The sequence below is a fragment of the Megascapheus bottae genome, chromosome 6 (assembly GCF_031878675.1).
Source record: "Megascapheus bottae isolate mThoBot1 chromosome 6, mThoBot2.hap1, whole genome shotgun sequence".
Lineage (NCBI taxonomy): Eukaryota > Metazoa > Chordata > Mammalia > Rodentia > Geomyidae > Megascapheus > Megascapheus bottae.
The window spans coordinates 44,874,128-44,901,469 of record NC_143514.1 but is presented as its reverse complement, the minus strand read 5'-3'; the positions used below and the strand labels follow the sequence as shown (position 1 = coordinate 44,901,469).

General features: G+C 36.4%; 1 protein-coding gene across 2 annotated transcripts in view; it reads left to right on the top strand.

Moving 5' to 3' along the window:
- Positions 1-204: 204 nt before the first annotated feature.
- Positions 205-27,342, top strand: part of Hook1 (hook microtubule tethering protein 1) — a 47,654-nt gene continuing 20,516 nt past the window's right edge. For both annotated transcript variants that reach the window (XM_090334735.1, XM_090334736.1), the window contains exons 1-10: positions 205-480; positions 5,633-5,718; positions 11,809-11,881; positions 12,524-12,574; positions 13,869-14,001; positions 16,611-16,678; positions 17,156-17,212; positions 17,982-18,065; positions 24,872-25,038; positions 26,260-26,400. In XM_090334735.1, the coding sequence (XP_090190861.1) occupies positions 424-480; positions 5,633-5,718; positions 11,809-11,881; positions 12,524-12,574; positions 13,869-14,001; positions 16,611-16,678; positions 17,156-17,212; positions 17,982-18,065; positions 24,872-25,038; positions 26,260-26,400 (917 nt within the window). In that variant the 5' untranslated portion in view covers positions 205-423. The remainder of the gene's footprint in view (positions 481-5,632; positions 5,719-11,808; positions 11,882-12,523; positions 12,575-13,868; positions 14,002-16,610; positions 16,679-17,155; positions 17,213-17,981; positions 18,066-24,871; positions 25,039-26,259; positions 26,401-27,342) is intronic.

The window sequence follows — 27,342 nt, the reverse complement described above, 5'->3', positions numbered from 1 at the left end:
TCACCTTCTCCTGCTGGACCTCGCCCCCGTTCTTCCCGCCCTTCGCCGTGACCCACCTTCTTTGTGACTGGTGCTCATACAGGTCACTCAGAGCGGCGGGGGGGGGGGGCGGGGGGGTTCCGAGGTGTGCCGAGCGGGGTGGGGGGAGGGGCGGGGCAGGGGGAGGGGCTCAGGTGTCCTCGGCGCGGCGGCGGCAGTGGCGGCAGCGGCGGGGACCCAGACTGGGGAGGGGGCGGACGAGGTGGAGGCTACGCTGGCGACGTCGGCAGCGTGAGATTTTTGCGCGTGAGCGGCGCGGGCGCTGGGCCTGGCTCGCCCCCGAGCTCTCCTGGCGGGGGAGCGGCTGGTCGACGCCGGCTGTGGGAGCAGCCGGGGAAGAGGGAGGCTTCAGAGTCAGCGGCCGCGTCCAAGGCGTCCCCGGCCATGGAGGAGGCCCCGCCGCTGTCCGAGCTGCCGCTCTGCGACAGCCTCATCATCTGGGTGAGTGCGTGGGGACCCCGAGGCTCGGGGCGGGGAGCCGGAGCTCACCTGACCCGCGACCCGGGGCCGGGAGCCGGGGCGGGAGGAGGAGGGGGGGTGTCCCGGAGGCGGAGGACGCGCGTGCGGAGGTGTGAGCGGGGGGCCGGGGAGCGCCTGGGGTGGTGGGGACCGGGTCCCCGCCGGGTGGAGCCTGGCTCTCGTCCGTCGCAGCTGTGGCGGGAGCCAGGCGTCCAGCGTCCATCCCGTTCCCGGTCTCTCACTGACCCCTTTCTGCCCCTACCTAACCCTTGAATTGTCCGGACTGCGGTCTCTCCCCATCCATCTGTGATAGACCCTTTCCATAGGGGAGACCTTTGCGTCCCCCCCTCCTCTCACCCCCAGACAGACACCTCGTCAGGAGGTGGCCTCTGGTTTTGTAGATCTGTGCACCTGTCTTCCTGGGTGGAGAAACTGTCTTGGGATGAGAATTCCTTTTCCTTATTGCTGCCATCCCCTACTCCCTCCAATAGCGTTTTTTTTTTTTTTTTTTTTTTTTGTCTTGTTTTTGTTGTTGTTGGTTTCTGTAAAGGACTTGGGAAATCTTAGTCGCAGAGAGTTGTGTTATGTGTGCTGGATTTGAACAGGCAGGCTGTGTCCCATGATTTTTCATATTTAGGGTTTGTGTTTGGTTGGTTTGGTTCCGCACTTCCCCCCTTCTCCCCCCAGTGAGTTAAATATCCGAGGGTCTGGCGTCCAGGTGTGGTTCCTAACTAGCACTGGGCAAGAAGGGTGCTCGATGGCCCAAAAGGTTCCTGATGCTTACCCTCAAACCAGTTGTGTGTAGGAGAGTGTGTGCACAATGGAATGTAAACGGACTGGATTCGGAGCATTTGATCGTCGATGAAGGTTCTCTAGCAATCTTCCCTACGCCGATCATTCCAAAGAATGAGAAATCTGGGAGTGTGTGAAGTCTATTGGAAATGACTGCAACTTAAAAGCAATTTTTACATTTTGAAAGACAGTAGCTAAGTGGAATCTAGGGTTTCTGAGTCAAAAGCAATTAGCAGTTAATTTATATTTTCATTTAAAATAGGTACTGGTGTTTAGAAGCTGTATTTAACACTGTCAGGAAACAAGGCAACATTTCTTTTAATGATCTGTTTTGTTAAACAAGTGGATAATTAGAGAGTGTACCCTAGTCTGTTCTACTGTGCTCTAAACATCATCTGACTGAAATGGCCAACTTAGTCTTTATGATGTCATTGATCTAATTGTGAGGTGGTAGAGTACAGGATTTCCTTGAAATGTGTTGTGCTATTAATAAAAAATCTTATATGATGTTATGCTTTCTTTTAGCCAATTTTTACTGACTTTGATGGCTGCATATATGAATTTCATATATGCAATTTTGGGTTGCATGAATCAGTTTTAGTAGGAGTGCCATAGGTTTTACAATTACAAGGGAAGGCAAACTTCTATGAAATCTGGAAAAAAAATCCAAATAAGAAACATAGATGACAGAGAAAAATGAGTTATTTTGTTTATGCAGTCTTCTCCCAGGTTGTTGTATGGAGGAAATGGAATGACAGAACCAACCATAGCCTCCACTCATGCCCTGTTGCCAAACATGCCTTTTCTCATACCACCACCCAGCTTGGTGAATAAGCTCTTGTTAATCCCTCCTACCTAACTGTGGCCAGAACTTTTTACTAGAGACTGTTGCTGCGTTTCTCCTGGTCTTTCCCTTCTGGTCTTTTGCTCAGGCTTTTAAGATTCCATACCTTCTAGCTCTCTATCATAAGTCCCCCTTTCTGTATTTACATCTTTCAGTTGGCTTCTTTTTCTTTACATGCCTCATTTTATGAAAGAACAAAGAGCCAACCCCCTGTCTACTCCTTAAAACCACTTGGGTTTTTCCCTTTCCCTCCCAGTGAAGTTTAAGTATTTACCCATTATCTGTCTTACAGTTTTACTTATCTCCTCAGCTAATCTCATTTTTTTCCCTCTAAGGCTTTCATTTCATTAGCAGATAGCCAGATCCAGTAAGCAATTCAAATATTACTTGGTATATCCTTCCTGAAATAGTTTTCTGTCATTGTTTCTTTGCATCTTTTGGTTTTTCTTTCCTTTCTATGACTATTTTCAGTGAATTTCACTGTCTCCTCTGTCTTCTTTATCTTCCTCCTAGTCTTCCTCTCAACATTCTCTTCTTCACTTCTCTCTCCTTTCCTAAGCCACTGTATTGTTTCTCCACTTTATTTTCACTCAATACATGTCATTGCTACCATGCTTTTTTAAAAAAAATTGCACACACCTTGCAGTTTTAACATCTTTCCAGCAAATACTCATCTAATTTTTTACAGTGGCTGGTAGTTTCTCACCATTCAGGTCTGGAGTCTGATTGTTGCCTTTCAGATCAGAGACTCTGTGACAACCCTTCCTGAAAGAATGACCTGTTACTTACTTCTATGGAAATTTAACATGTTATATATTTATTGCAGCCATATCCATAACACTTAACATCTTTTCCAGTGTACTGTTTGGCATCAGGTCCCTTGTCTGACCTGTTGTTGCTCTATCCGTAAGAAGGATACTGACTAGAATCCCCAGAATAGCAATGCATCAAAGGGGTAGTAGTAAAATATAATTGTCTTGGCTCTGACCTTAAAGACCAGTATTTCACCATTAAGTATAATATAGGTATAGATTTGTATATATATGAGGTGAATTTTTAATCTAATCATAGAGGAATGATGAATTCCAAGAAGTAGAATGGGTAAATTGGGTTTTCCCAGCACAGAGAAAAGCCACTAGCAGTACTGGCTATTTCTTGAAACAATGTAGTGGACTCACAATATACTATATCATTTTGCTTACTGAGATGTAGTGGGTTATATAATTTAAAGTTATGTTGACACCACATCACAAATGTGTGTGTGCATGTGTGTGCATGAGCGAGAGAGAGAAATAGAAAGAGATATTTAGGAAAATTATTAATGACTGAATTATTTATGAAGGTCTTAAACCTCAAAACAGCTCTTTCTGAAGGGAAGAGTTAGAGGAGAATATAGAGTCAGTCCAAGATTTGAGTTTTTATTGGCTATCACTTATGAAAACCACCTTCTTAATTTCTACAACATTTACATTGAGGCAGTTAACTGTTTCTACATCATAGAAGAGTGTTGTTATTTTCCGGGATGGTGTGATTAGTAATGGACATTCATGGAAGTTGTTTTTGTCCATTTTAGGCCACTCATTAAAAAGTCATTTGCCTTTTCAGAAAGAGTAGTATGAAATTTTCTTTTATCCCTGACTCCACTGCCATAGCCTCACTTCCCTCATTGAGCTTTATAACTGAGAGCTCTACGAAGGAAGGGGATAGTTTAGTCGAATGAAATTATGTATTTTTACCAACTTTACTTTGCAGCTACTTTATGAGTTTAAAAAAGACACTTTGGTACCCATGTCAATAAAGGGTAGAAAAATTGACCTTTATCTAAAGCGTAATGGACAAAGGGGCAACGCCTCAGTGTATACTTTCATCTAGCTTTGCCTTATATTCTTTGCATCGGAAATTGCTCTTTTAAAATCACTAATCAGATGTTTTGTAAAAAGTTAATGATATAACTTTTAAGTTATACATCGAGTTAATGTGTAAGTAGGAAGTGTTGGAAAATGGGAGCTACAATGTTTACTTTTCCTTTTGAACATGCCCTAAGCCCTGGAGATTAATATTCTCTGTGTGTGTGTCAGACTCTCTCTCTCCCTCTCTCCCTCTCTCCCTCTCTCCCTCTCTTCCTCTCTTCCTCCCTCCCTCCCTCCCTCCCTCCCTCCCTCCCTCCCTCCCTCCCCCCCCCCCCCTCTCTCTCTCTCTCTCTCTCTCTCTCTCTCTCTCTCTCTCTCTCTCTGTCAATCCATGTCAATCTATGTCTGTCTCTGATTCTGTTTGTTAACTCTCTGACATTAGGACTTCGGTGCTGAGCCTTTGGGGCTCAAGGCTAGCACTCTGCCATTCAAACCACAACTTCACTTCTGCCTTTTTGGAGGTTAATTAGGGATAAGAGTCTAATAGACTTACTTACCTGAGCTAACTTCAAACTGTGCTCCTCAGATCTCAGCTTTGAGCATCTAGAATTGTAGGCATTAACTACTGGCTCCAGACTCCACTTCTCATCTTAATGTGTAGATAAATGTTTACAAATAGAGATTTTAAGTGTTCAGTACATCTAGCCAAACTAAATAGATGGATGGACCCTGACTCCGCATACCTTAAGTTAATGTTGGACAGTTTGCAGAAGTCCTATGAGTGGTATTAGACTCCGCATTTCTTTTTCTTCCATATACTTTTTACTGTAATTAATAGAAGGGTTACATTATATTCACCAGATAGAAGGCGTATTACTTCACAAACATTGATATCCTTTCTCATGTCTTGGTCCCTATTCCCCCCCCCACCCCTCATTTTGTTTTCCCCCCTTCCCTATCCTATTTCAAATAACCAAATACATATATATATATATATATATATATATATACAGTATATCAGATAACAAGGTGAAATACTGTAACAATATGAGATAGCCAGGGGATAGCAAAAGAAATGAGAGATAACATAGTACATTAGGGACAACAATCACTCATTATATGACTTTTGTTTCTATATAATGGAGGTCCTTTCATTTAGCATCACACTATATGGCCTTATGTATCTAGGTTTTGGTCTATTGTAAATCTCTGCTAGGAGAGCCCAAGGTTTCTACTGATTATGACAAATGAGGGAAACCATTGAGCCTATGTTCTTTTGAGACTCTGCGTTTCTAACCTTTACTTTCCTACCAAAGGATATGAATAAAATTTTAGCATAACAATACTGTAATCTCAATGTTCTTTTTCTGATATTCTCTTAAAAGTGAACAAATGAGAAAATTACACACATAGCTTTGTACTTTTCAGCATTGCTTCATGTAGGGCATTAGTGTGATTTACTGTAGGCATGACTTTATGAAATATTGTTTTCTTTATATAAATAAATACTGCACAGCTATATGAACATTAGTGTTTGCAGTGTCTGCATTTCAACAAAAGACAGATTTTAGCTGTTTTCTGTTTATGCTGCAGTGCAGCCCTGAGGGGTTAATGAAGAAATAAGGTCATTTGCTTTATGTCATTTTAGCTGCAGACATTCAAGACTGCCTCACCTTGTCAAAATGTCAAACAGCTGACTAATGGAGTTACCATGGCACAAGTTCTTCATCAAATGTGAGTAGTGATCAGACGCTTCTGAAAATAATTGTAAATGCAATGCTATAGGAGAAACTTAGACTTGTGTTATTTTAGGATATTGAAATTTTTCCTTTTCAGTAATCTGTGGTCCTATGGCATTCTTGCAAGTACAGAATAAAACCATTTACTGCGATACTGTTCCTTGTTTGTTCATAGAGGTCCACCTTAACTAAATAAATTATCAGGGTTTTTATTTATTTAAGAGATCTTACTTTAAATTTGTTGTTTACATGTTCACAAATCATAATAACTATAAAAAATAAGGTTTAAAGGAATGATATTTTTGTAAGATTTCTCATGGTCATTGTAATGTATCCATGCACTGACATTGTTATCTTAGAGATTATTCAAGCATCAAATACCAGGTTTAAGCTGGGCACCAGTGGTTCATGTCTATATATTGTAGCTACTCGGTAGGCTGAAATATCTCAATTTGAAGCCAGCCTGGAGCAGAAAAGTTCCTGAGAGTTTTTATCTCCAATAAACTACTCAAAACAATCCAGAAATGGTGCTGTGGTTAAGTGTTAAAGAGCCAGCCTTGAGCATAGAAAAGTTTAGGGGCAGTGCCTAGACCTCAGGACAGATAAAACAAACAGAAACCAAAATCAGATTTGAAAAAACGGCCACATTAACAAAAATCTATTTCTCAAATAGTAATTTCTAACCCACCAATAATGAAATGGTGAATGATTTTATGAAATATGAAATCAGAGGCAGGGCAGCAGCCTGGTTCAGTTTGGACTTGAACCATTTTATATAATTATATAAAAATCTCCAAATCCTGCAATAGAGCAAAACCTTGATACAAAAGGCCATATAGTAGGACGCTAAATGAAAGGATATCTAGGATATAGAAACATAAGCTATATAATGAATGATTGTTGTTCTTAAGGTACTATGTTATCTCTCATCTCTTTTGCTGTCTCTTGGTTATCTCATATTGTTACAGTATCTCACTTTGTTACCTGATATATCTGTATATATTTGTATTTGGTTATTTGAAATTGGATGGGGAACGGGGGAAAACAAGATGAGGGGTGGGGGTGGGGGGGAGGGAAATGGGGACCAAGACATGTGAAAAGGTATCAATGTATGGGAATTAATGCACCATCTATCTGGCAAATATCATGTAACCCTTCTATTAATTACAATAAAAATATATGAAAAAAAGAAAAAATCTCCAAATCCAGCATTTTTTAATAGGTGAGATGGATTAGGATTGCAGTCTACAATGTAAAGTATTCTTTTATTAGTACAAACAGGGCCACTTCTGTGTCCATCGTGCTAATAAGCCATGATGACTGCATATGAGCTTACCTTGAGAACAGAATTCTATTCTGTTTCATTGTTTTACAGTCAGACTATTTACTTGTTACTATTCTTATGTAAAAGATATCTATAACTGACATTCAAAACCCTATAGGTTAGCAAAAACTCTGTGACATTCCTAGAAAAATAGTTGAAAGTGGTAGTGAAATTCTGGTTATTTGTTATTTCAAACTGATCTAATTTAAATGTACAGATTTTAGAGATAACTCAAAAAATTAACACCATAGAAGACAAACAGAATGTTACCTTTTATTGAAGGGAAGAAGAGCTTAAATTCTAAAACATTTTATTTCCTTGCTTTCTTTAAGAAAATATTTCTTTAAGTATTTCTTAAAGTTTTATTAAATCCTGATTGATTTTAAAATTATATATTTTGGCTGGGTACTCATGCCTGTAATGCTAGCTACTTGAGAGGCTGAGATTGAAGCCAGCCAGGGTAGGAAAGTCCATGAGACTCTTCTCTCCAATTAACACTCCAAAAAGTTGGAAGTGGAGCTGTGGCTCAAGTGGTAGAGCACAACAGCCTTGAACTAAAAAACTCAGGTACAATGTTCATACCCTGACTTCAAACCCTACGAGCAGCACAAGCAAACAAACAAATAAATAAATTACATACTTGGTCAGAGTCAAGTATTGTCAATCTGTTACTTTCTTGATGATTTGGGGAAATCATCCTTGCATTTTGTTGTTAGATTTGGAACCTTGCCTCTTTTCAGTGCAAAGTGGTTGGTATACAGTAATTCTGGTATATGTTCCTTTGGTTCAGCAGTAACACTGAAGATGTCATTTCTGTAGGTACTGATCATAGCTTTATCCTGTAAGACAATAGAACAGAGCAAATTTTACTATGATGTCATATGTCTTGTTATTTCTACCACTGTCCTTGATGTGTTTGAGAGTATTTTGTAGATGCTATTTGAATACTATTTTTCATTAATAACTCAATTTCTATACACCTTTTGGAATCTACCTATAATCCTTGTTCTGCTCATTTTTTCTCTTTAGTATTCTAATTTTCCATAGGGAAAAAAATCCACCAATTCGAAAGCTTTTCTCATTAAAACAAGTGAACAGTGTTCTAAAATTGCATCTAAATCAGTCACTGTCTCTTTCTGTCTCCCCACTCTTTCCCCTTCTCCGTTCATTGGCCTGTTTTCATATGGTCTTAGACACCTCAGTTTCCTTATTGTTCACGGGCCACTTTGAATTTCTCTTTTTCAGTCTCTTTCTAATTTTGGAGCTTTTCAGAAGTCTATATTCTGGATACTGAGACTTAAATAGTACATTTTCCCATAATTAGATCAGAGTTTCATAATTCTGTTTAAAAGGCCAATTTTACCATGTTTTTGAACATCTCAAAGCACTTTATATGTTTCTGTTGATAACAAATGCTTCACATCAAATCACATCAAAAGTCGTCACTGAAGAAGAAAAAGAAGAGCAAAAGTTTGGAATCATTCTTAGTTTATCTGAGACAGATAGGCGTCTAAATGACAAAATTTTGAAAAAGTGTTTTCTGAGTTTTAAGACTTTAGACTTGGAGAGTTATGGAGTTATTGATAGGATTCTTTATTTTAAAATTATCTTTAGTTTGAACATATAATATGTTCCTCTCTTTTTAAAATGTGTGGAGAAGCTCTTATTATGCACATGGGAAATAACTTTTCCTAAGACTGCACTAGTTTCCTAGGGGTGCTGTCACAAAGTGAATAACTGGCTTCAAACAATAAAATTAGTTGTCTCATGAGTCTGGAGACTAGAAGACTTAAGAGAGGTATTGAAGAGGCCAATCTCACTCCAAAGCTTCCAGGATAAAATACTTGAGCACAAAGCTCCTTTGACAAATGTGACTCATTAGTTAATTTTAGGTATATGCATACCTAGTTAGCAGTCACATCACTTTTACATTAAGCTGAATTGTTTCAGTAATTTTAGCATCAGAGAAAAACTAAACACAGTTGCAAATGACAAATGAAAAATTTTGGTTACTGTAGCCATAGTGATATTAGAATGATTTTTAGAAAAGCTGAGCATTGTGTTGTAGTTCCCACTTACAGTTTTAGGTTTAAGAAATCACTTTGGAAAAGAACCTCTTTTTTTTTTTTTTTTTTTTTTACCAGTCCTGGGCTTGAGCTCAGGGCCTGAGCACTGTCCTTGGACTTTCTCAAGTTCTATCACTTGAGCCTCAACACCACTTCCGGCTTTTTCTGTGTATGTGGAACTGAGGAATCGAACCTGGGGGAAAAGAACCTCTTTTTAATTTTCGGTGGCTTATTGATAAAGTAAAAGTTTAGATAAGACTTTAAGGATAATCTTAAAGATTGACTAACTTAGAACATTTGTCACAGGCTTCTTTATTTGAGCTCTTCATTTCTTTTCTCTGAGTCAGAATAATAAAGCTGAGGGCTGGTGGCTCACACCTGTAATCCTGGCTACTCAGAAGGCTGAGATCTGAGAATCATGTTTCAAAGCCAGCCCGCGCATGAAAATCTGTGAGACTCTTCTCCTCCAGTTAACCACCAGAAAACCAGAAGTGGTGTTGTGATTCAATTGGTAGAGTGCTAGCCTTGAGCTGGGACAATGCCCAGGCCCACAGTTCAAGCCCCATGACCAATTAAAAAAATTAGTCATTTTCTGCTAAATGAAAGGACCCTCCAGGATATAGAAACAAAAGCCTTATAATGAGTGATTGCTGTCCTTAATATACTATGTTATCTCTCATCTCTTTTGCTGTTCCTTGGTTATCTCATATTGTTACAGTATCTTACCTTGTTATCTGATATATTGTATAAATGTTTATTTGGTTATTTGAAATAGGATAGGGAAGGGGGAAAAACAAGATGAGGGGTTGGGGGTGGGGGAAGGGAAATGGGGGCCAAGACATGAAAAGGGTATCAATGTTTGTAAAGTAATGCACCTTCTATCTGGTGAATATAATGTAACCCTTTTATTAATTACAATAAAATATATGAAAAAATTAGTCATTCTCATATTAATCCCCCTCAACCTCAAGACTTTTCTTAGAGCAGGCATCCAAATCTATTAATACAGCTTTTTATATATAGTCAAATGTTTTTCTTCAAAACTTCATGAAATACAGTTATCCTCTGTTGTATTTGATTTTAGTACCCTGTGTATTGTAGGTATGTTTATTTGAATTAGGGAAGGGAGAACACAATCGTGAGACAGAGGATAAAGAACCAATGCAATAGCGATACTCTCAGGACAATATGTTGGAAATGAACTTTACAACTTGAGGAAAGTGATTCAGGGGGAGTAAAAGTGGGAGAAAAATGTGGAGGAGGTAATAATGTTCTACAGGAAATGTACTCTTTACCTTACGTTTGTAACTGTAACCCCTCTATATCACCTTGACAATAAAATTCAGTTAAACTAGTTAATAAAAAATTAAACAATGTTTTTATACATCAGTTATTTGTCTTTAGCATTAAGAATAGGACTTTGCTTTTAATTAAAATTCAGAAGTATTATTATTATTATTTATTATTATTATTTGCCGGTGCTGGGGCTTGAACTCAAGGCCTGGGCATTGTTCCTGCACTGCTTTTGCTTAAGGCTAGCACTCTACCACTTGAGCCACAGTACAACTTTCAGCTTTCTCTGAGTAGTTTTATTGGAAATAAGAGTTTCATAGACTTTCCTGCCCAGATTGGCTTTGAACCACAGTTCTCAGATGTCAGCCCCCTGAATAGCTAGGGTTACAAGATTACAGCCACCAGTGCCCAGCAGAGGCATTATTATTATTATTATTATTATTATTATTATTATTATTTTATTATTTGCCAGTCCTGGGCTTGAGCTCAGGGCCTGAGCACTGTCCTTGGATTTTCTCAAGGCTAGAGCTCTACCAGTTGAGACTCAGCATCACTTCTGGCTTTTTGCTATGTATGTGATACCGAGGAATCAAACCCGGATCTTCATGCATGCTAGGCAAGCACTCTACCACTGGGCCAAACTCCCAGCCGCAGAGGCATTATTTTTAAGGGCTTATTTTTGTGGATTTCTCAGTGAAAATAATTCCACTTATGTATAATCAGATTTGTTTGGGTCTTTTCCATGTACTAATACCACATGGGCATATTACTTAGACTCTCACCTTCTTTCTACTTAATAGGAATATTAAAGGTAGTAATGTACCTTTTGCCAAGTTTCTATAATATGTGAATGAAATAATATGGAAAGACATTTAGGAGAATGTTCGATACTAGTAAATATTCAATAAGAGTCTTTCTGGGTTTGAACTCAGGCCTATCCCCAGTCCATTTTTCCTTTAGTTGTCTTTCAGACAAGGTCTTGAATTTTTCTACCTGGGATTGCCCAGTACTGAAACAAAGTTGAGATTACAGAGATGATTAGATGCCTTGAACCATAATCTTATTAGTCTTCACCTTCCAAGGGGCTGGGGTTACAGGTGTACTGCCATGCCTGATTTTCTTTTCAGTCCTTCAAGGTTGGTACTTTTAGATTTTTCCTGCTAACAGGCTACCTAGTATTAAATCAGTAAATAATGGTAAAATTGAAGGTATTAATGATATAAAGAACTTGGTATGGGACATTAACTCATCAGAATCACAAAAGAAGTTAGTGGACTTATTTGAATATTTTCTGCTCTTATTTAGGATAGACCTTAAGCCATGTGTAACTTTCTTGATTCAAGTTGATATTCCTCATGTAATAAGAACATTTTAATAGTTGGCATTCCTGTTTTTGTTTTAGTGATGTAGCTTGGTTTGATGAATCTTGGTTAAGCCGAGTTAAAGAAGATGTGGGTGACAACTGGAGAATAAAGGTACACATAGTGAATGGGGATAAAAAAGTAGTCCCAAGATTAGCATTTTGTGCAACTAAACCATTTTAACAAAAATTGCAATGTGCTATTGTATATATATATATATATAGTATAAATTTTGAAATGTATATATTCAGTGTGAGTTTTGGCATGTATGTGTAGTATGTATAATATGGATTTTGACATGCAAATGAGTAGATATAGAACATTTTCATTAACAAACACATGGTTAGTCTTTCAGACAAGGGTGTGTTAATGAATGAGCATGTACCATAGATTTTACTTTTAGAATTCTTTTAATGTCCTGCAGTCCTACATTTATGGCTAATTTGTTAATAAACCTGTGTATATATTTTAAATCAGTTTTAAAGTATATTCTGTCAGTTACAAAGGAGTGAGGCCTTAGATCTCTAACCATTATATTGTTTTTTAAATCCATTTATTTCTTGATAAATTTTTTACTTAATGTATTTTGAATTTTTAATAATCTGTATATTGCACACTGTTTTTCTTTATCTTTGTTGAAGAACTTACTATAATTTTTTGTTATTTTTATTAAGGAAAGCTTTTATTCATCTTGGTATAAATTTCTCTTGTTGTTAGTATGAAATTGATTGTTTTAATTCTGTTTGTTCATACTAGGCTAGTAACTTAAAGAAGGTTCTCCAACGAATAATGAGTTATTACCATGAGGTATGAAAAATATGTCTTAACATAAAAATAAGAAATGCTTTGAATATTTATATTGATGTAAAATTACTTGAATTTTTGTTTATAACATTTTTTGGAATATAATTTCCAGTTAAGGTATATTATTGCCATTTTTAATGCACTCAACTTTAGATAAAATGCTAGGCTTGAAACTATAGTATACTGGATTTGTAAACAAAAAATGTTACTAGATTGTTTTCTTAAATATAATATCTAATTTTTTTACTTGTGAGCTTTTCAGCAGAATTTGCTATTAGAAAATTGTTTTTGGTCAGTTGTGGGACTTGAACTCTGGACCTAGGCACTATCCCTGAGCTCTTCAAGCTCAAGACCAGCACCCTACCTCTTGAGCTATATAGCACAGCTTCTACTTTTCTGGTGGTTAATTGGAGCTGAGTCTTATGGACTGTCTTTGAACACAGATCTAAGCCTACTAGTAGCTAGGATTGCAGGCATGAGCCACCAGCACCCAGCTATTAGGAAATTTTTATTTCTTGTTTGTCTTTAAAGATACAATTAAAATAAGAATTTCTTGGAAAACAATTTGCTACTCTGAAAATTTTCAATTATTTGTATGCACTGAACCTTCAGTGCCAATAAACTTTTTTTTTTTTTTTTTTTTTTTGCCAGTCCTGGGCTTGAGCTCAGGGCCTGAGCACTATCCTTGGACCTTCTCAAGGCTAGAAGCTCTACCACTGGAGCCTCAGCACCATTTCCGGCTTTTTTTTTTCTATGTATGTGGTACCGAGGAATTGAACCCCGTCTTCGTGCATTCTAGGCAAGCACTCTACCACTAGGCCAAACTCCCGGCCCCCCAATAAACTTTTTAATAAGCTTAACTAAAAGGAAAAAATAAGGGCAGGAAACATTTATTGGATTTATTGTTCATTTGAAAAAATATTAATTGGTCACATTACAACTATTTGTTTATCAAATACAGAATATTGTAGGTATCATTTGGTTTAGTATAAACTTGTATTCAGTGGAAAAGCACAAGTTTCATTGCAGCAGATTCAGTGCTTCTTAAAACAGTTCACCTCCTCTCTAATAGTGATACATCAGAAGTAAAGATAATTGCTGTTAAATTGGCTGTTCAGAATATTGAGAGATAACCTAGGCATTATGAGTTACATTTAAGCAGTGTAATGGTTTGTCATCTGTTAATTTATCTGAGTTATTTCATGAGTCTGGTTTTAGTTCATTTTCCTTTTAATAATTAAACATGATGAATTTCTTATAGCCAACATAAATGATTTCTTCTTATTTTGATACACAGTTTTTGGGGCAGCAAATATCTGAAGAACTTATCCCTGATTTAAACAGAATAACTGAATGTTCAGATTCTGTGGAGCTTGGGAGGTTGCTCCAGCTTATTTTAGGTTGTGCAGTCAACTGTGAAAAGAAGCAAGGTGGGTGAATTTGAATCGAGGATTTTGGTGTACTAAAAACAACCTACATTGCTAGCTAGTGTATTTAATGATCACATTTTCAAGGTAGTGTTAAACTTTGCTATTATAGTTTGGTAGAAAGAACCTTAAAATGTAAGCCAAAACAGAATTTTAACCTTCCTTTGCCATTAGAAAGGTACACATCTTGGGGCCAGGAGTTTTGCCTAGTGGTAGAATGCTTGCCTTGCATGCATGAAGACCTGTATTCAATTCCTCAGTACCACATACATAGAAAAAAGCCGAAAGTGGTGCTGAGACTCAAGTGGTAGAGCTTTAACCTTGAGAAAGTTCAAGGACAGTGCTCAGGACTAGCAAAAAAAAAAAAAGAAAAAAAAGAGAGGTACACATTTTGAGTTGTCTTGAGTACCCTGTTTTTACCTGTATTCTGGAAATGAGTGGCTACAGTAATTGTACCAAGTCTAATGAGTTTACTAAATCCAGTGCTTAGGACTTGGTAGATAGTTAATAAATTATATTTATTTGTCCCACGAATTATTGGTTTTATAATGTAGGTCCTTGATTCCAATTTCTGTAAATTAGCATTCAGCTACTAATCCCATGTTCTTTAGATAACATTCCGTTATTTTTACACAAATAATCTGTCCACAGAATCTTCTTTATAAGTGTTCTAGTGATATGCGTGAAATTGTCACAATTCATCAGTCTTTTTAAAGATAGTGATACGTACCTTGCGCAGTGCAAAGCCAACATTTTTGGTTCATGTAATTATGAACTGAGCCAATGAAGATCATATGCCCAAGGGGCTCTTGTCAACCTGGGTGAAGAGAGCAAAACTGAGGATGCTTTCTTTAGAAGAGAATTTAGTAGTCTAAATTTTTTAAAGTACTGGAAACCAGGATCTTAGAATACAGATTTGACGTTATATAATTAATGAAAGAATACAAGAAAGGGTCAATTCAGTAAGAACAAACATAGAAAGAAAATGTAATATGGAATTCATTGCAGTTTATCAGTTTGAAAAAAGGATAAGGTTTGGTTAGATACCAGAAAATTTTCATCTTATTGCATCTCTTTTCAGTAGCTTTTTTCTCTCTAAGGCGAGTAGAGGAGATAAAACTCTAAATATTTCATCACAATTTAACATAATTCATATATAAATCAAGTTACTTTGTTAAAATTGTAATTCTTTCTCTTTGAACGATGTTTAGCTTCTACCTGATTACTGATTATCTATTAACTTATTTTTGCTTCAGTTTGCTTAACTATAGCAAGGCTTGAACTCACAGCCTGGGCACTGTCGCTGGAGTTTCTCAAGGATAGTGCTCTACCACTTGAGCCACAGCACCACTTGCGGCTTTTTCTATGTATGTGGTAGCTAGGACCCAGGGCTTCACACATGCTAAGCAAGCACTCTATCACTAGGCCATGCTCTCAGGCCCTCTATCTTTCATTCTACGCTTTCTTCCAAAATTATACTGTAAGCCACCATTGACATTTTAAGATACTTTTACATGAAAGTTATTATTTTGTCGCATCTACCAAGTCTCTTTGGTCCTCATATTTTAAAACGGTAATTCTGTTCTTGGATGTATAAATAAAAAATACACAGTAATATGAAGAATTTCATTTTCACTGTTTACAAAATCAGAATTATAAGTATTAATGGATACACTTTTGTAAATATGTGTATAGGCTTGAAACTTTAGATATGAATCCAGTTTTATAGTGCTTGCGTAGCATGCATGAGGTGTGGCTTCCATCCTCAGCTCCACAAAATAACCAAAGGAAAGAAAAGAATGACACTCTTAGTGATTTAGTTAAAAATCTTAATAAAAGAAAGCATATCTAGGATGTAAAACTGCTGATGTAGTTTTGTATTTGCAGTGAAAATTGCTTTTACAAATGAAGTGAATGTTCTAGCTTATTAACAATACTTAAAGAGGAAGATTATTTTTATGACAGTTTCTACAGACTTGATGTATTTCATTATCTAGAAACTCCATTTAAAGGAAATTATTTTATCAGCATGCATTCTCTAGTTCTTTTTCTCCAGATTAGCACTTACTGGTCAGATATATACCAGGGTCATTGTCCTTTAATGTGACATCACACATTGTTTAGAGGAGTTTTCCAGAAGAATCATTAAGGTAGTAAAGTATTAGAAAATAATAGCTCCTTAAATTTGAGGACGAATTACTTCAGTTAGAGAACAAAATCTGATAATGTAAAAAAATGCTCCCCCCCCTTTAAGGTTTTCGTTTCCTGTTAGGATAAATCACCTTGGCATTGCCTGCTTGTTATTTGGGTGGTGAAACTTTGGACACTGAGCAGGTGTTCACAGGAAGCTGTGTAAACTGAAACTTTATGTGGCTACAGTTAATTATTGTCAGATCATTTTAAGATTACATTTTCTTCATTGTTAGCCTCTTTATAATTAGATGGCTTCTTCTTTAGGTAAAGCATTTAAAATGTTAAAATACTTTCTGTATTGCTTGTTTGCAATGCTTGGAAAATAATACATTTGCTTAAAAGACTTAGAATTTATTTAGAGTGAGCAATTAGGACATGAAAAAGGTTCTTTTTCAGATGTAATTTTCTTTTAATCACAGAACATATTAAAAATATAATGACATTGGAGGAGTCGGTTCAACATGTGGTCATGACTGCTATTCAAGAGGTAAGTTACATCATCTCCATATGTTAGGAACCCAAAACCACATTACAGAAACCTTTTCACATAAATTTTAAATTAAAAAAAAATTTTTTTAATGTGTCCTTTGCATTGGACCTACTAGGGACTCTTCCTTTTTCTCTACCTTTCACCCCACCAAAATATCTTAAAATACCCCTTTAAGCACAATTTTAATACCTCTAATTCTAAAAGCTAATTGATATGAAATGTTATCCATTTATTTTAAACAACTTCAATGAATCAATAAAAGCAAAATAGACTAACTTTTGTGCAGATGGAAATTTTTATTTTTTCTTCTAATTAGGGCAGTAATCTTTTCCTAAGTCTAATATGTGTATGTATATAAGTACATTATAAATATAATTTATATTTTATAATTATAAATAAAATTGTTAAAGTAAACATTTTACTTAAGTATAATATTACAAAATCATCCTAAATGTTGATATTTTATTTTCCTAGTTGATGAGTAAAGAAATAGTGAATTCGCCTACGAGTGATGGAGAATTAGAGCAACAGGTAAGTGAGATGGTTAAACACAGTGATACCCCTCTTCCATTTAATGTTTATAAGGCTTCCATAGGAAAACATATACAACAATATCTCTTCCGTAATACTCTTTGCTAGAAGGTTCCACCTGAATACTATTCTACATTCCTTTATTAATGCAAGTAATTATGATCTTTTGATCATGTTCCAAGAATTGACTGACATTGGGCATTTCTTCTGACTTGTAGGTTACACAGTAATCCAGGCTACAGTAAACTTGTAGGTAATCTAAAGTAATTCTGCTTTTACATCACAGTTTTCATACTATATTACAACTTTTGCCACAGTTCGTATCCTTTTGTCTGATATAGCAGCTTTAAGACTCGTGAACATGGGGAAATATCATCCCCTGTGTTTAACTAAAGCTGGGTTATAGGGAAAAGAAGAAGAAACACAAATTCATCTTTAGGCATTTTACTTGATTTTTAGACCATTTACTTGTGAATGTTACAGTCATCTCAAGAAGCATTTAAATATTTGGATAAAAATTATGTGTAAATATAAAAATACAGAATTCTTCCAAATTTTTTGATGTTGAAAAAATATTTCGTAGGTGTTGGCACTTTATTTGTATGGCACCTAGCCTTAAATAATATTAATGAGACTAAATGCTGCTCTCACATAAGCATCACAATTAAGACTCATTTGTTTACAGGTAAATTTTAAAAACTTCTGGTATCACTGTATGTGTATTATGAGAGTTAATTCAGCTTGATTTATAAGACGTTTCATATTTCAGCTTAAAAGAGCTTTAGAAGAACTTCAGGAAGCACTGGCAGAAAAAGAAGAACTGAAGCAAAGGTGCCAAGAACTAGATATGCAGGTATGGAAAAAGAGTTCCTTGGAGATTGTGTCTCATTACATGGAAAAGGCATTAAAAAGATTTCTTATAAGCTTCAATATTCAAAGATGAATTTCATAAGTATTTTTCTCTTGAGAATTGAAAAAAAGCTAGCCTAACATTCCTTTCAGAAAATCATTATACTAATTAGACATTAGATGATATCAGCTATGTAGATAAGGGCTTATCTTTTATAAAGTAAGATTGAAGAATTAAAGAATTTACCTCATAGTTGTTTATGAATACTAAATATGTTAACTTATGCAAGTGCTTAATAGTGCTTGTATCTCCCCATATAAAAAGTGCATACACTTTCTGTCTCATTTACCTGTGTGTATGCATATGTAGCCTTTTGTATTGTTTTGCCCATATGTACATGTGTGTGAATGGATCTGTATGTAATTCTTCTATTTATAACCACTGTATGGTTAAGTAGGTAGACTACTAAATAGGTGCTATACATTGAGAACCGAGTCACACTCTCTCTGGTAGTGTGTATTTAGAATAATTACTTAATTTCTTGATAAGCTACTTTCCATATATATGGGAAGTATCTTACACATGCTAAGTAGGTAGTCTACTGCTGAGCCATTCCTACAGCTTTTTTTCTCCACTCATTTTCTTCCTGGGTCTTATTTTCTTCCTGGGTCCATGCCTAGAACACAGTTTTCCTATTTTATGGTTCGAACGATAGCGGGGATGACAGGCATGTGCCACCATGCCCTGCTTCTCTTGCTGTGGTACTGTCTCAGTCTTTCTTCCCAGCTATCCTGGAACTGCTACTTTCCTTACCTAAGCCTGTTGCTGGCTGGGATGACAGGTGCATGCCACCACTCACACCTATGGTTTGAGAATCTACCAAATTTTTGCCAGCTATCTTCCCAGTCTCAGCCTCCTAGGTAGGGTTACAGATGTGAAGTAGCCACACAACCACTTTCCTCTTTGTAATAAGCCATGATAATATTTATGACCTAGGGCACTTTTAAAGAATATGTGTGTGTGTGTGTGTGACACACACACACACACATATATACATATTCTCACATTTTATGTTTTTATGCATATAGGTATGTGAATACTTAGCACCTGACTCAGAAGGGCTATGTGGACCTTTGCATTTGTCTGTGCAAATGCATGATGAATGTCCTGTAGTAAATTTAGAAAAGTGTAGAAAGGTTGTTACCTTCTTAATATGCCGTATATAAGGTATAATTATTTCGTATTAAATGACTGAAAATTATAAGGGGAAGGAACAGATTGCAATAGCATTATCCTTGCTAGATGAAGTAAATATTTTTTTTTTTTTTTTGGTCACTTGTGGGGCTTGGACTCTGGGCCTGGGTGCTGTCTCTGAGCTCTTCATCTCAAGGCTACTACCACCTTACCACTTACAGTTTTCTAGAGGTTAATTGGAGCTAAGAATCTCACTGACTTTAGTGCCGGGGGCTGGCTTTGAACCTTGATCCTTAGATCTCAGCCTCCTGAGTATCTAGGATTACAAGCATGAGCCACTGCTCCAGGCAGAAGTAAATCTTTTAAGATGATAAGGCTGGGTAACATTTCTAGCTCTTCAAGTTTTTCTGTTTAGCAATAGTGACTGACTAGTTTAGCATAACAGTAGAATCCAGATTTCCTAACTTAATCACTAAAAAAACAAGCTGGCCTTTGTATTTAAGCAAGCATGTCAAGTGTAGGGGAATTTTGTCTTCCCTCTTGCATTTGTAAGCCAATTGTACATTGTAACACAAACATACACACAAAGCACATATTTTGAAATAGGATCATGCTTACCTGTAGAATGTATTAGTAAAGAATGAAGGACTGACCTATTGAGGTCAGTCTCTTAGATTTCAGTATAGTTTTTGAAGAAAATGTTATTCTGTAAAGATCACAAAATTCTGCCTTAAAAGAAGTGCTTGAATAAGAAATAGAGGGACAAAGGGTCAACAAGTGCAGCAGTGAACTATACCACTTGTGGGTGGGGATGGGATGGAAAAACTGGAGAGAGTGAGGGAAGGGATTATCTAAAAAGAATATGAAACTGTAATCCTTCTGTACATCAACTTTATAAGAAAAATGCAAAAAGTAAAAAAAGTTTTCGTTAAGAGTACGTGATCTTGTGGTTTACAATGAAAACTTTAGAAATTCTTAATTCAGAGGGACAGAAGTAGGTGTGGATTGAAACTAAAAATATATCACCATGGCAACTGGTTAAATTAGATATGTAGGATGCCCTTCCCCTCACATTCTATTTCTTGTGTCTGGCCTGGGTCCAGGGAATTTGAATGTTTAACAATCCTGTATCCTTATGTCTGGGAACTAATGTGGCAGGCAAAAAGGTATGGATGAGCAGACACATCCTTTCCGACTGGTTCACAAACATTTTGTACCAGTGACTTGTACTCACTGCTGGCAGGAATAACTGAGGCTTTTGTTATTCCTTCACAACTGTCCTCATCCAGGCTAGAATTCTCATGGAATAATGCATGTGCCATGTATATTTTCCCAAATGTGACTTTATAATTCCACCCTGACCAGGACATCTTTGTATCAGTAGTAAATATAAAGACATCTTGTTGAACATGTTAGCAGCATTGATTGAATGGAGGCTGGCACATTTTCAAAAGGAGTTTAACACTGAAGGATGATGAACATGCTGTTGCCAATGCTTGGCACACAGTGAATAAAGACATGTTATGTATACTTGGTTTAAGCTCTGGCTTCTGGCTTTACCTAGTGATGATGAACACAAAAGTGACTGAAGGATTCTGTATGTCAAGTGAGAAGAAATTATCTCACCTCCCTCTTATGCAGACTATATACCTTAAGAAGAAGTAGGTAGAGAAGCTTTGTAGGTTGTTTGGTTTTTTTTTCTCTCCCAGTTCTAGGGATTGGTTCTAGGGACCCCAGGGGCTTGCAGGGGCCTATTATGCTACTGAGTTACAACTACAGCCTTCCCAATTTTTTTCTTTACATTAATAGTGGAACTCCAGTGTTTACTTACTGACAGATGGGAAAAGAGTCCCAATGATTTAGAGTCAAGGTGACTACAGAAATAGTGACAATATAAATGTTACCACTGCAGGAAAGGAGCCTACAAATAATGTGCTGAAAATGTCTTCTGGGCTTCGTGAAAGAAAACAAAACAAAAAAACAGTGCTGAGCTCAAGGCCAGGACTGGCAAAAAAAAAAAAAAAAAAAAGAAAGAAAGAAAAGCAGTATATATTTGGTATATTTGTAGCAAGAAGAAATGTCCATTTATAAAATCAGAAACATCAAGCAAAAGTTGTTATTAATGGGGTAGATGATACTGGAGGAAACCTTTTAGAAAGCCACCCTCACCTTATCTTGGTGGACCACTCTCCTGGTCCCTTAGTTACTTCCCACGCTTTGTCTCACCTAAAACAAACACACACTAAAGTAAAACAGTATGCAATAATCTTTTGACCAGAACATGGGAGGCGCAGCTGTACTTTTTGCTGCTGTTTCAGGGTTTTCGTGGCTGTGTGATGCCACTGTGCAGTCTGGTCACCCTGAATGCATTGTATTCTCATGGCTTGCGTGAGAATAAGTATAGGAAAACAATGGTTTAGTGAGGCAGAATAATGGCAATGCCAGACCAGACTGTCCACAGGAGTAGCCGAAGCAGTGACACCTTTTCTCTTCGATGCTTCAGGGCACCCAGCTTTATTTCATGTACACAATTACTTAAAACAGCATACTAAGACTATTTGTATATGCTACTAACCCTTTTGGTCCTTAGTATCTCTAAAAAGGGATACTGAACCTGTTCTTTGTGCCGCATCCCCACCCTGGAGTGTTCTTCTGTGAAATCGCACTTAATATGAAATTTACATTTCTATCTAAGGATCTTAGGGCAGAAATTCATACAGGTTTTGGTATCTGATTCCCTTAGAATTATACATGACAGACATGCTTTGTATTTAGGAACAGAAAGTTAGTTTACATTGTTTAGGACTGTTTCTGTTTGTCTTTGTTTTTCTCATTTGGATGTGTTAAGTAAGTTGGAGAACAGTATAATTTTTAGAGTTAATTTGACTCATGAATAAAGTGACTCTAAACTAGAAATAGCTCAGGTTTTCCATTGGGGAAACAAAAAGCCATATAATGTGTGATTGTTATTCTTACTGTACTATGTTAATTCTCATCTCTTTTGCTGTCCCTTGATTATTTCATATTGTTACAGTATCTTACCTTGTTATCTGATATAGTGTATATATGTTTATTTGGTTATTTGAAATAGGATAGGGAAGAGGGGAAAACAAGATGAGGGGTCAGGGTAGGGGGAGGGAAATGGGGACCAAAACATGGGAAAGGGTATCATGTGTGTGAAGTCATGTACCTTCTATCTGCAAATATAATGTAACCCTTCTGTTAATTACAATAAAAATATATGTAAAAAATGAAGCAGAAAAAAAGTAAAGCTAAGAAAGTATGTGATTCCTCTCCCATTTATCTTAACCCCACCCTTCCCTTCCATGGTCGTAATTTTGTGTTTTATGACTTCATTTTCCCCTCTTCCTCTCTTCATTCTTCTACCTCCTTCCCCTTGACTCCACCCTCCTCTTTCCACTATTTGTTTTCTGGTATTTGTTTGGTTGAGCATTGAGTTAACTTTTCTAAGGAATTATATCCTTTGATTTTTAAGTTTGCTAACTACTGGAGATTGATTGAGCTTAAGTTTTTCTTTGATACTGACATTTGCAAGTAATAACATCTTAAGTTAACTTCTGATTTGCAAATTATTCAAAGTTTTAAAGTTTTTAAGGCCTAACTGATTTTGTCTGCTCCAAGATCTTTCTGGCAGGTCTCCATTTTAATTTCCTTAAACAGACACTAGTCTAAAGTGGTTTAAGTGCAATGGCTGGATTTAAGTTTTGTTTAAATAATTGTGCCAGCATATATTTTCTTTATATAACTCTGTGAACTTAATTACAGCCACTGAAAATATAAGTAGCAAACTTATCAAACAATATAATCGATGTCATTATAGATTAATATTCAAAACCTAAGCTCTTAGTAAAATTATGTAATCTTGTCTTAGGAAAGTTCTGTCTATAGCTGTGAAGTTTTAAAGATTTTTTAAATGAAAAAGGAACCATCAAAAGAGCAAAACATGCTTTTTAAAACGTATTTCTTATTATTGTAAAGGTGATGTACATAGGGGTTACAGTTATGTAAGTCAGGTAATGAGTACATTTCTTTTGAAATAGTGTCACCTCTCATTTTTCTCCCAGTTTTTTGTCTTCAATCCCCCTTCCCCACAAATTGTATTGTTCATTTTCAACATAGTGTCTAGTGATTATCACTGCTGCCTTTCTCACTCAGTCCCACTCTTCGTGGGTTCCCCCTTACCCTGCAGATAAACTTGCATACATGACAAAAGGTACAGAAATCAAAAAGAAGAAAACAAAGCCCCATAAACAAAATAACAAAACACATCTTGTTGGGCCGGGAGTATAGCCTAGCAGTAGAGTGCTTGCCTAGCATGCAGGAAGCCCTGGGTTCGATTCCTTGGTGCCACACACAAAAAAAAGCTGGAAGTGGTACTGTGGCACAAGTGGCAGAGAGCTAATCTTGAGCAAAAGTGCTCCAAGAATTAAAAAAAAAAAAAGGGCTCAAGAACAGTGCCCAGGCCTTGAGTTTAAGCCCCAGGACTGGCAGAAATTAAAAAGAAAAAATTTTGTTTCCATTTCCTAGAATTCATTTTAATAAACATTTTATCTGTGCATAAGAACATAGCTATTGAGCCTTAGTGATCCTTTCCTAATAATAGCCTTCTCTGGTCTCACGGTGTGAATGTTTAGATTCCTGCATGAGTTATCATGTCCAAATATCATTTTTTTTGTCTTTTACCAGCTAGTATGTTTAGTTGCAGATTTGTAGGCCCATTCTAGTTACAACAAATGAAGGAAACTATGCAACCTCTGTTTCTTTGGGTCTGGCTGACTTCACTTAATACAATTTTTTTTTTTACAAATCTTTCCATTTTCTTACGAATGGTATAATATTACTGTGTCTTACAGAAACACAGAATTTCATTGTATGTGTATGGCACATTTTCTTCTGAGGGGCTTCTGGGTTGATTCCTTATCTTGGCTAATAACATACTTATTTTAAAAGTGTGATTTGGTAATTGGGGGAAAGTGAAAGGAGTGCTATTGTCCAAAAAAAAAAGGAAGAAAGAAAAGAAATATACTTATCTGACTTATGAAATGCTAGCCCCTTGTATAATATCTGAATAATAGCAACAAAATTACATTTAAAAAAATTTTAAGTCTGACTTTAAAAATGCATTTAAGTGCAAACATTGATGTAGTTCTTCATTTGTATGTGTTTTATCCATAAACTGTTGCTGGTAGTAAATGGAAACAATTTAGCTTTTTGTCATGGACTCATTAATTAAATGTACTTATCCCTGAAAATTTGATGTGTAATGGGTAATTTTCTACTGTGAACTAAAATAATAGATTTGGCTGAGCAGGTGAACAGTACTTTGAAAATTGTACCTAGATGTAGGAAAGAAATTAATTCTACGTATTTACCCAGTTTGTAAAGACATAGAAATACTTTCTTCCCAAAACTAAGTAGGAGACCTTAATCCTAAAATATTCTTGCCCCATTCTCTTCACATAGGTACGATTTGCTTTCTTTTATAGTTGACTTGAACCTTCCGAACTCAGAGTACCAGAGTTGGTAGATCCCTTGAAACTACTGTTTTCATGACCTACACAAAATTAGAATGATTGCATTTGTGTATTTTTTAGGTGACTGCGCTTCAAGATGAGAAGAATTCACTAGTGTCTGAGAACGAGATGATGAATGAAAAGCTTGACCAGTTGGATGGCTCATTTGATGATCCAAATACAATGGTTGCAAAAAAGTATTTTCATGCACAGTTACAACTAGAACAATTACAGGAAGAAAACTATAGGTAACACTTTAATGGAAATTATTTTATAAAATATAATATACTTGTTTAATAAATGCGTGGTATATAACTGGCTCCTGCCTCACACAGTTTATTAGTTCAGATGCACCAGGGCTTGGTGTGCATAAAATTCAAACAATTCAAAGGTAATGGCAATCTAGTAAAAAGATGGCAGGAAGTCCAGGTGTAGTGGCTCACATTTGTAATTCCAGCTACTCAGGAAGTAGAGATTAGAAGTATTACAATTTGAGGCCAACCAGAAGAAGGTAAAGAATAGCCTCCTTAAGCAAAGAGTGATGGTGAAATGTACCAGGAATCCCAGCTATGCAGGAAGTAGTGGGTTGAAATAATCTCAGGCAAGCCCTTGGCCAAAAATATGAGATCTTACCTAAAAAGTACCTGAAGCAGGGTTGTGGGAATGCCTCAAGTGATAGAGTACCAGTCTAGCAAGCATGAAACACTGAATTTGATTTTTCAATACTGCAAAAAAAAGACGATTTTCACTTTATTTTTTTATTCCTTTCATAGTTACATAGTTCTTATGTTTAATGAACATTAGTGGTCTCTTGCATGTTTAACCAGCAAGCCTTATGCCCATAAGCCTTGAGTGGAAATATTTTAATTGTACCCAAACACACACGCACACATATACATAGTGATATATATATATATATATATATATATATATATATATATGAGAGAAAGGGAGAGAGAGAGAGGGAGAGGGAGAGAGGGAACTCTTTTATGCCTTTCCAGTTGTTTTACAGTTTTTTAGTTTTCTCTATTTTCTGTTCATTTGGATTTGCAATTTTTTTCTGAATCATTTTGCTGAACAAGAGGAGACATACTTATGTGACTGTTTTATATTTCATTGCATATTTCCTAAAGACAATTATTATTTCTCACAAATCACACTGTGGTGATAGAATTAAGAAATTTGTCACTGATAACATATTTAAACCACAGATCCTATTCAAATTCAGTTGCCTTTTTTTTTCCCTGCTTCAGAATTTGACTTAGGAATGCATCATATTCAGTAATAGTAGAGTCTTACTCAATATAGTGCAAATCCACTATCTTTATTGTTTATCCTACCTATTTCAAAATGAAAAGGGCAAAGATATCTTAATTATTTTAGTTTTTTTCTTCTTTTGAATGTGAGGCTAAATAGGAAAACGGGATTGAAATTATACTATAAATGCTCATTTACCTTTTCTGTTTCAGGCTGGAAGCTGCAAAAGATGATTACCGAGTTCACTGTGAAGAACTTGAAAAACAGCTGATTGAATTTCAACATAGAAATGATGAGCTGACAAGCCTTGCTGAAGAAACAAGAGCCCTTAAAGATGAAATAGATGTGCTTAGGTATGGCTTGTCTGAATGTGATTTTGTTGCTTCTAAGTTATTACCAGTCTTTGTACTCTCTATTTTAATCAGGGATTCTTATATTCTTGTATATCAGATATTGAACAGTTTTATCCAGGCTCCTACTTGTTACATCTTTTATGCTTATTATTGAGTGTTGAAGGTATCGACACTCAATTCTGGTTAGAACAGTTTCACATTAGAACCCAAGTGATTTTTTTCCTGTAAAATTGTGTAAGTGTTGCATTTATCATCCTTGTACATTGTTTATATCTTGTGAAATAGTTACCTTGAGGAAAATGAATTCTCACAATTGATATATTTTGACATATGATAAAATAGAGGTAGATAAAATTGAGAATTTTAAGATTTCAGGAAAGATTGTCTTTGGCAGTATAAAATTTGTGTTTAGTTTTTGCTTGTGAAATACTACTCAAGGAACAAACTAACCACATACTCCTTATATTTTCTGTTTACTTTCACTTATCTTTGCTTCAGTACGGCTAGGATAAAAATGTTGTGTATCAATTAAAGAAGGTTTGGACAAATGGGGCTATAGTAAACTGCAGAGCAAAGGACAGAGCTAGCAAACTGACTAGGAAGCCCACAGAGTGGGAGAAGATCTTCACTAGCTATAGAAGAGACAAAGGCTTCATTTCTAAAATATATGTACAGCTAAAAAAATTGAATCTCTCCAAAACAAATCTACAAAGAAGCAACCATCTCATTAAAAGATGGGCTAAAGACTTACAGACTTCTTTGAAGAGGAAATAAGAATCGCCTATAGGCACATGAAGAAATGTTCAACATCTCTGGCCATACAAGAAATGCACATCAAAACAGCTTTGCGATTCCACCTCATCCCAGTTAGAATGACCATGATCAAGAAATCTAATACAGATGCTGGTGGGGATGTGGCCAGGAAGGATCACTACTACACTG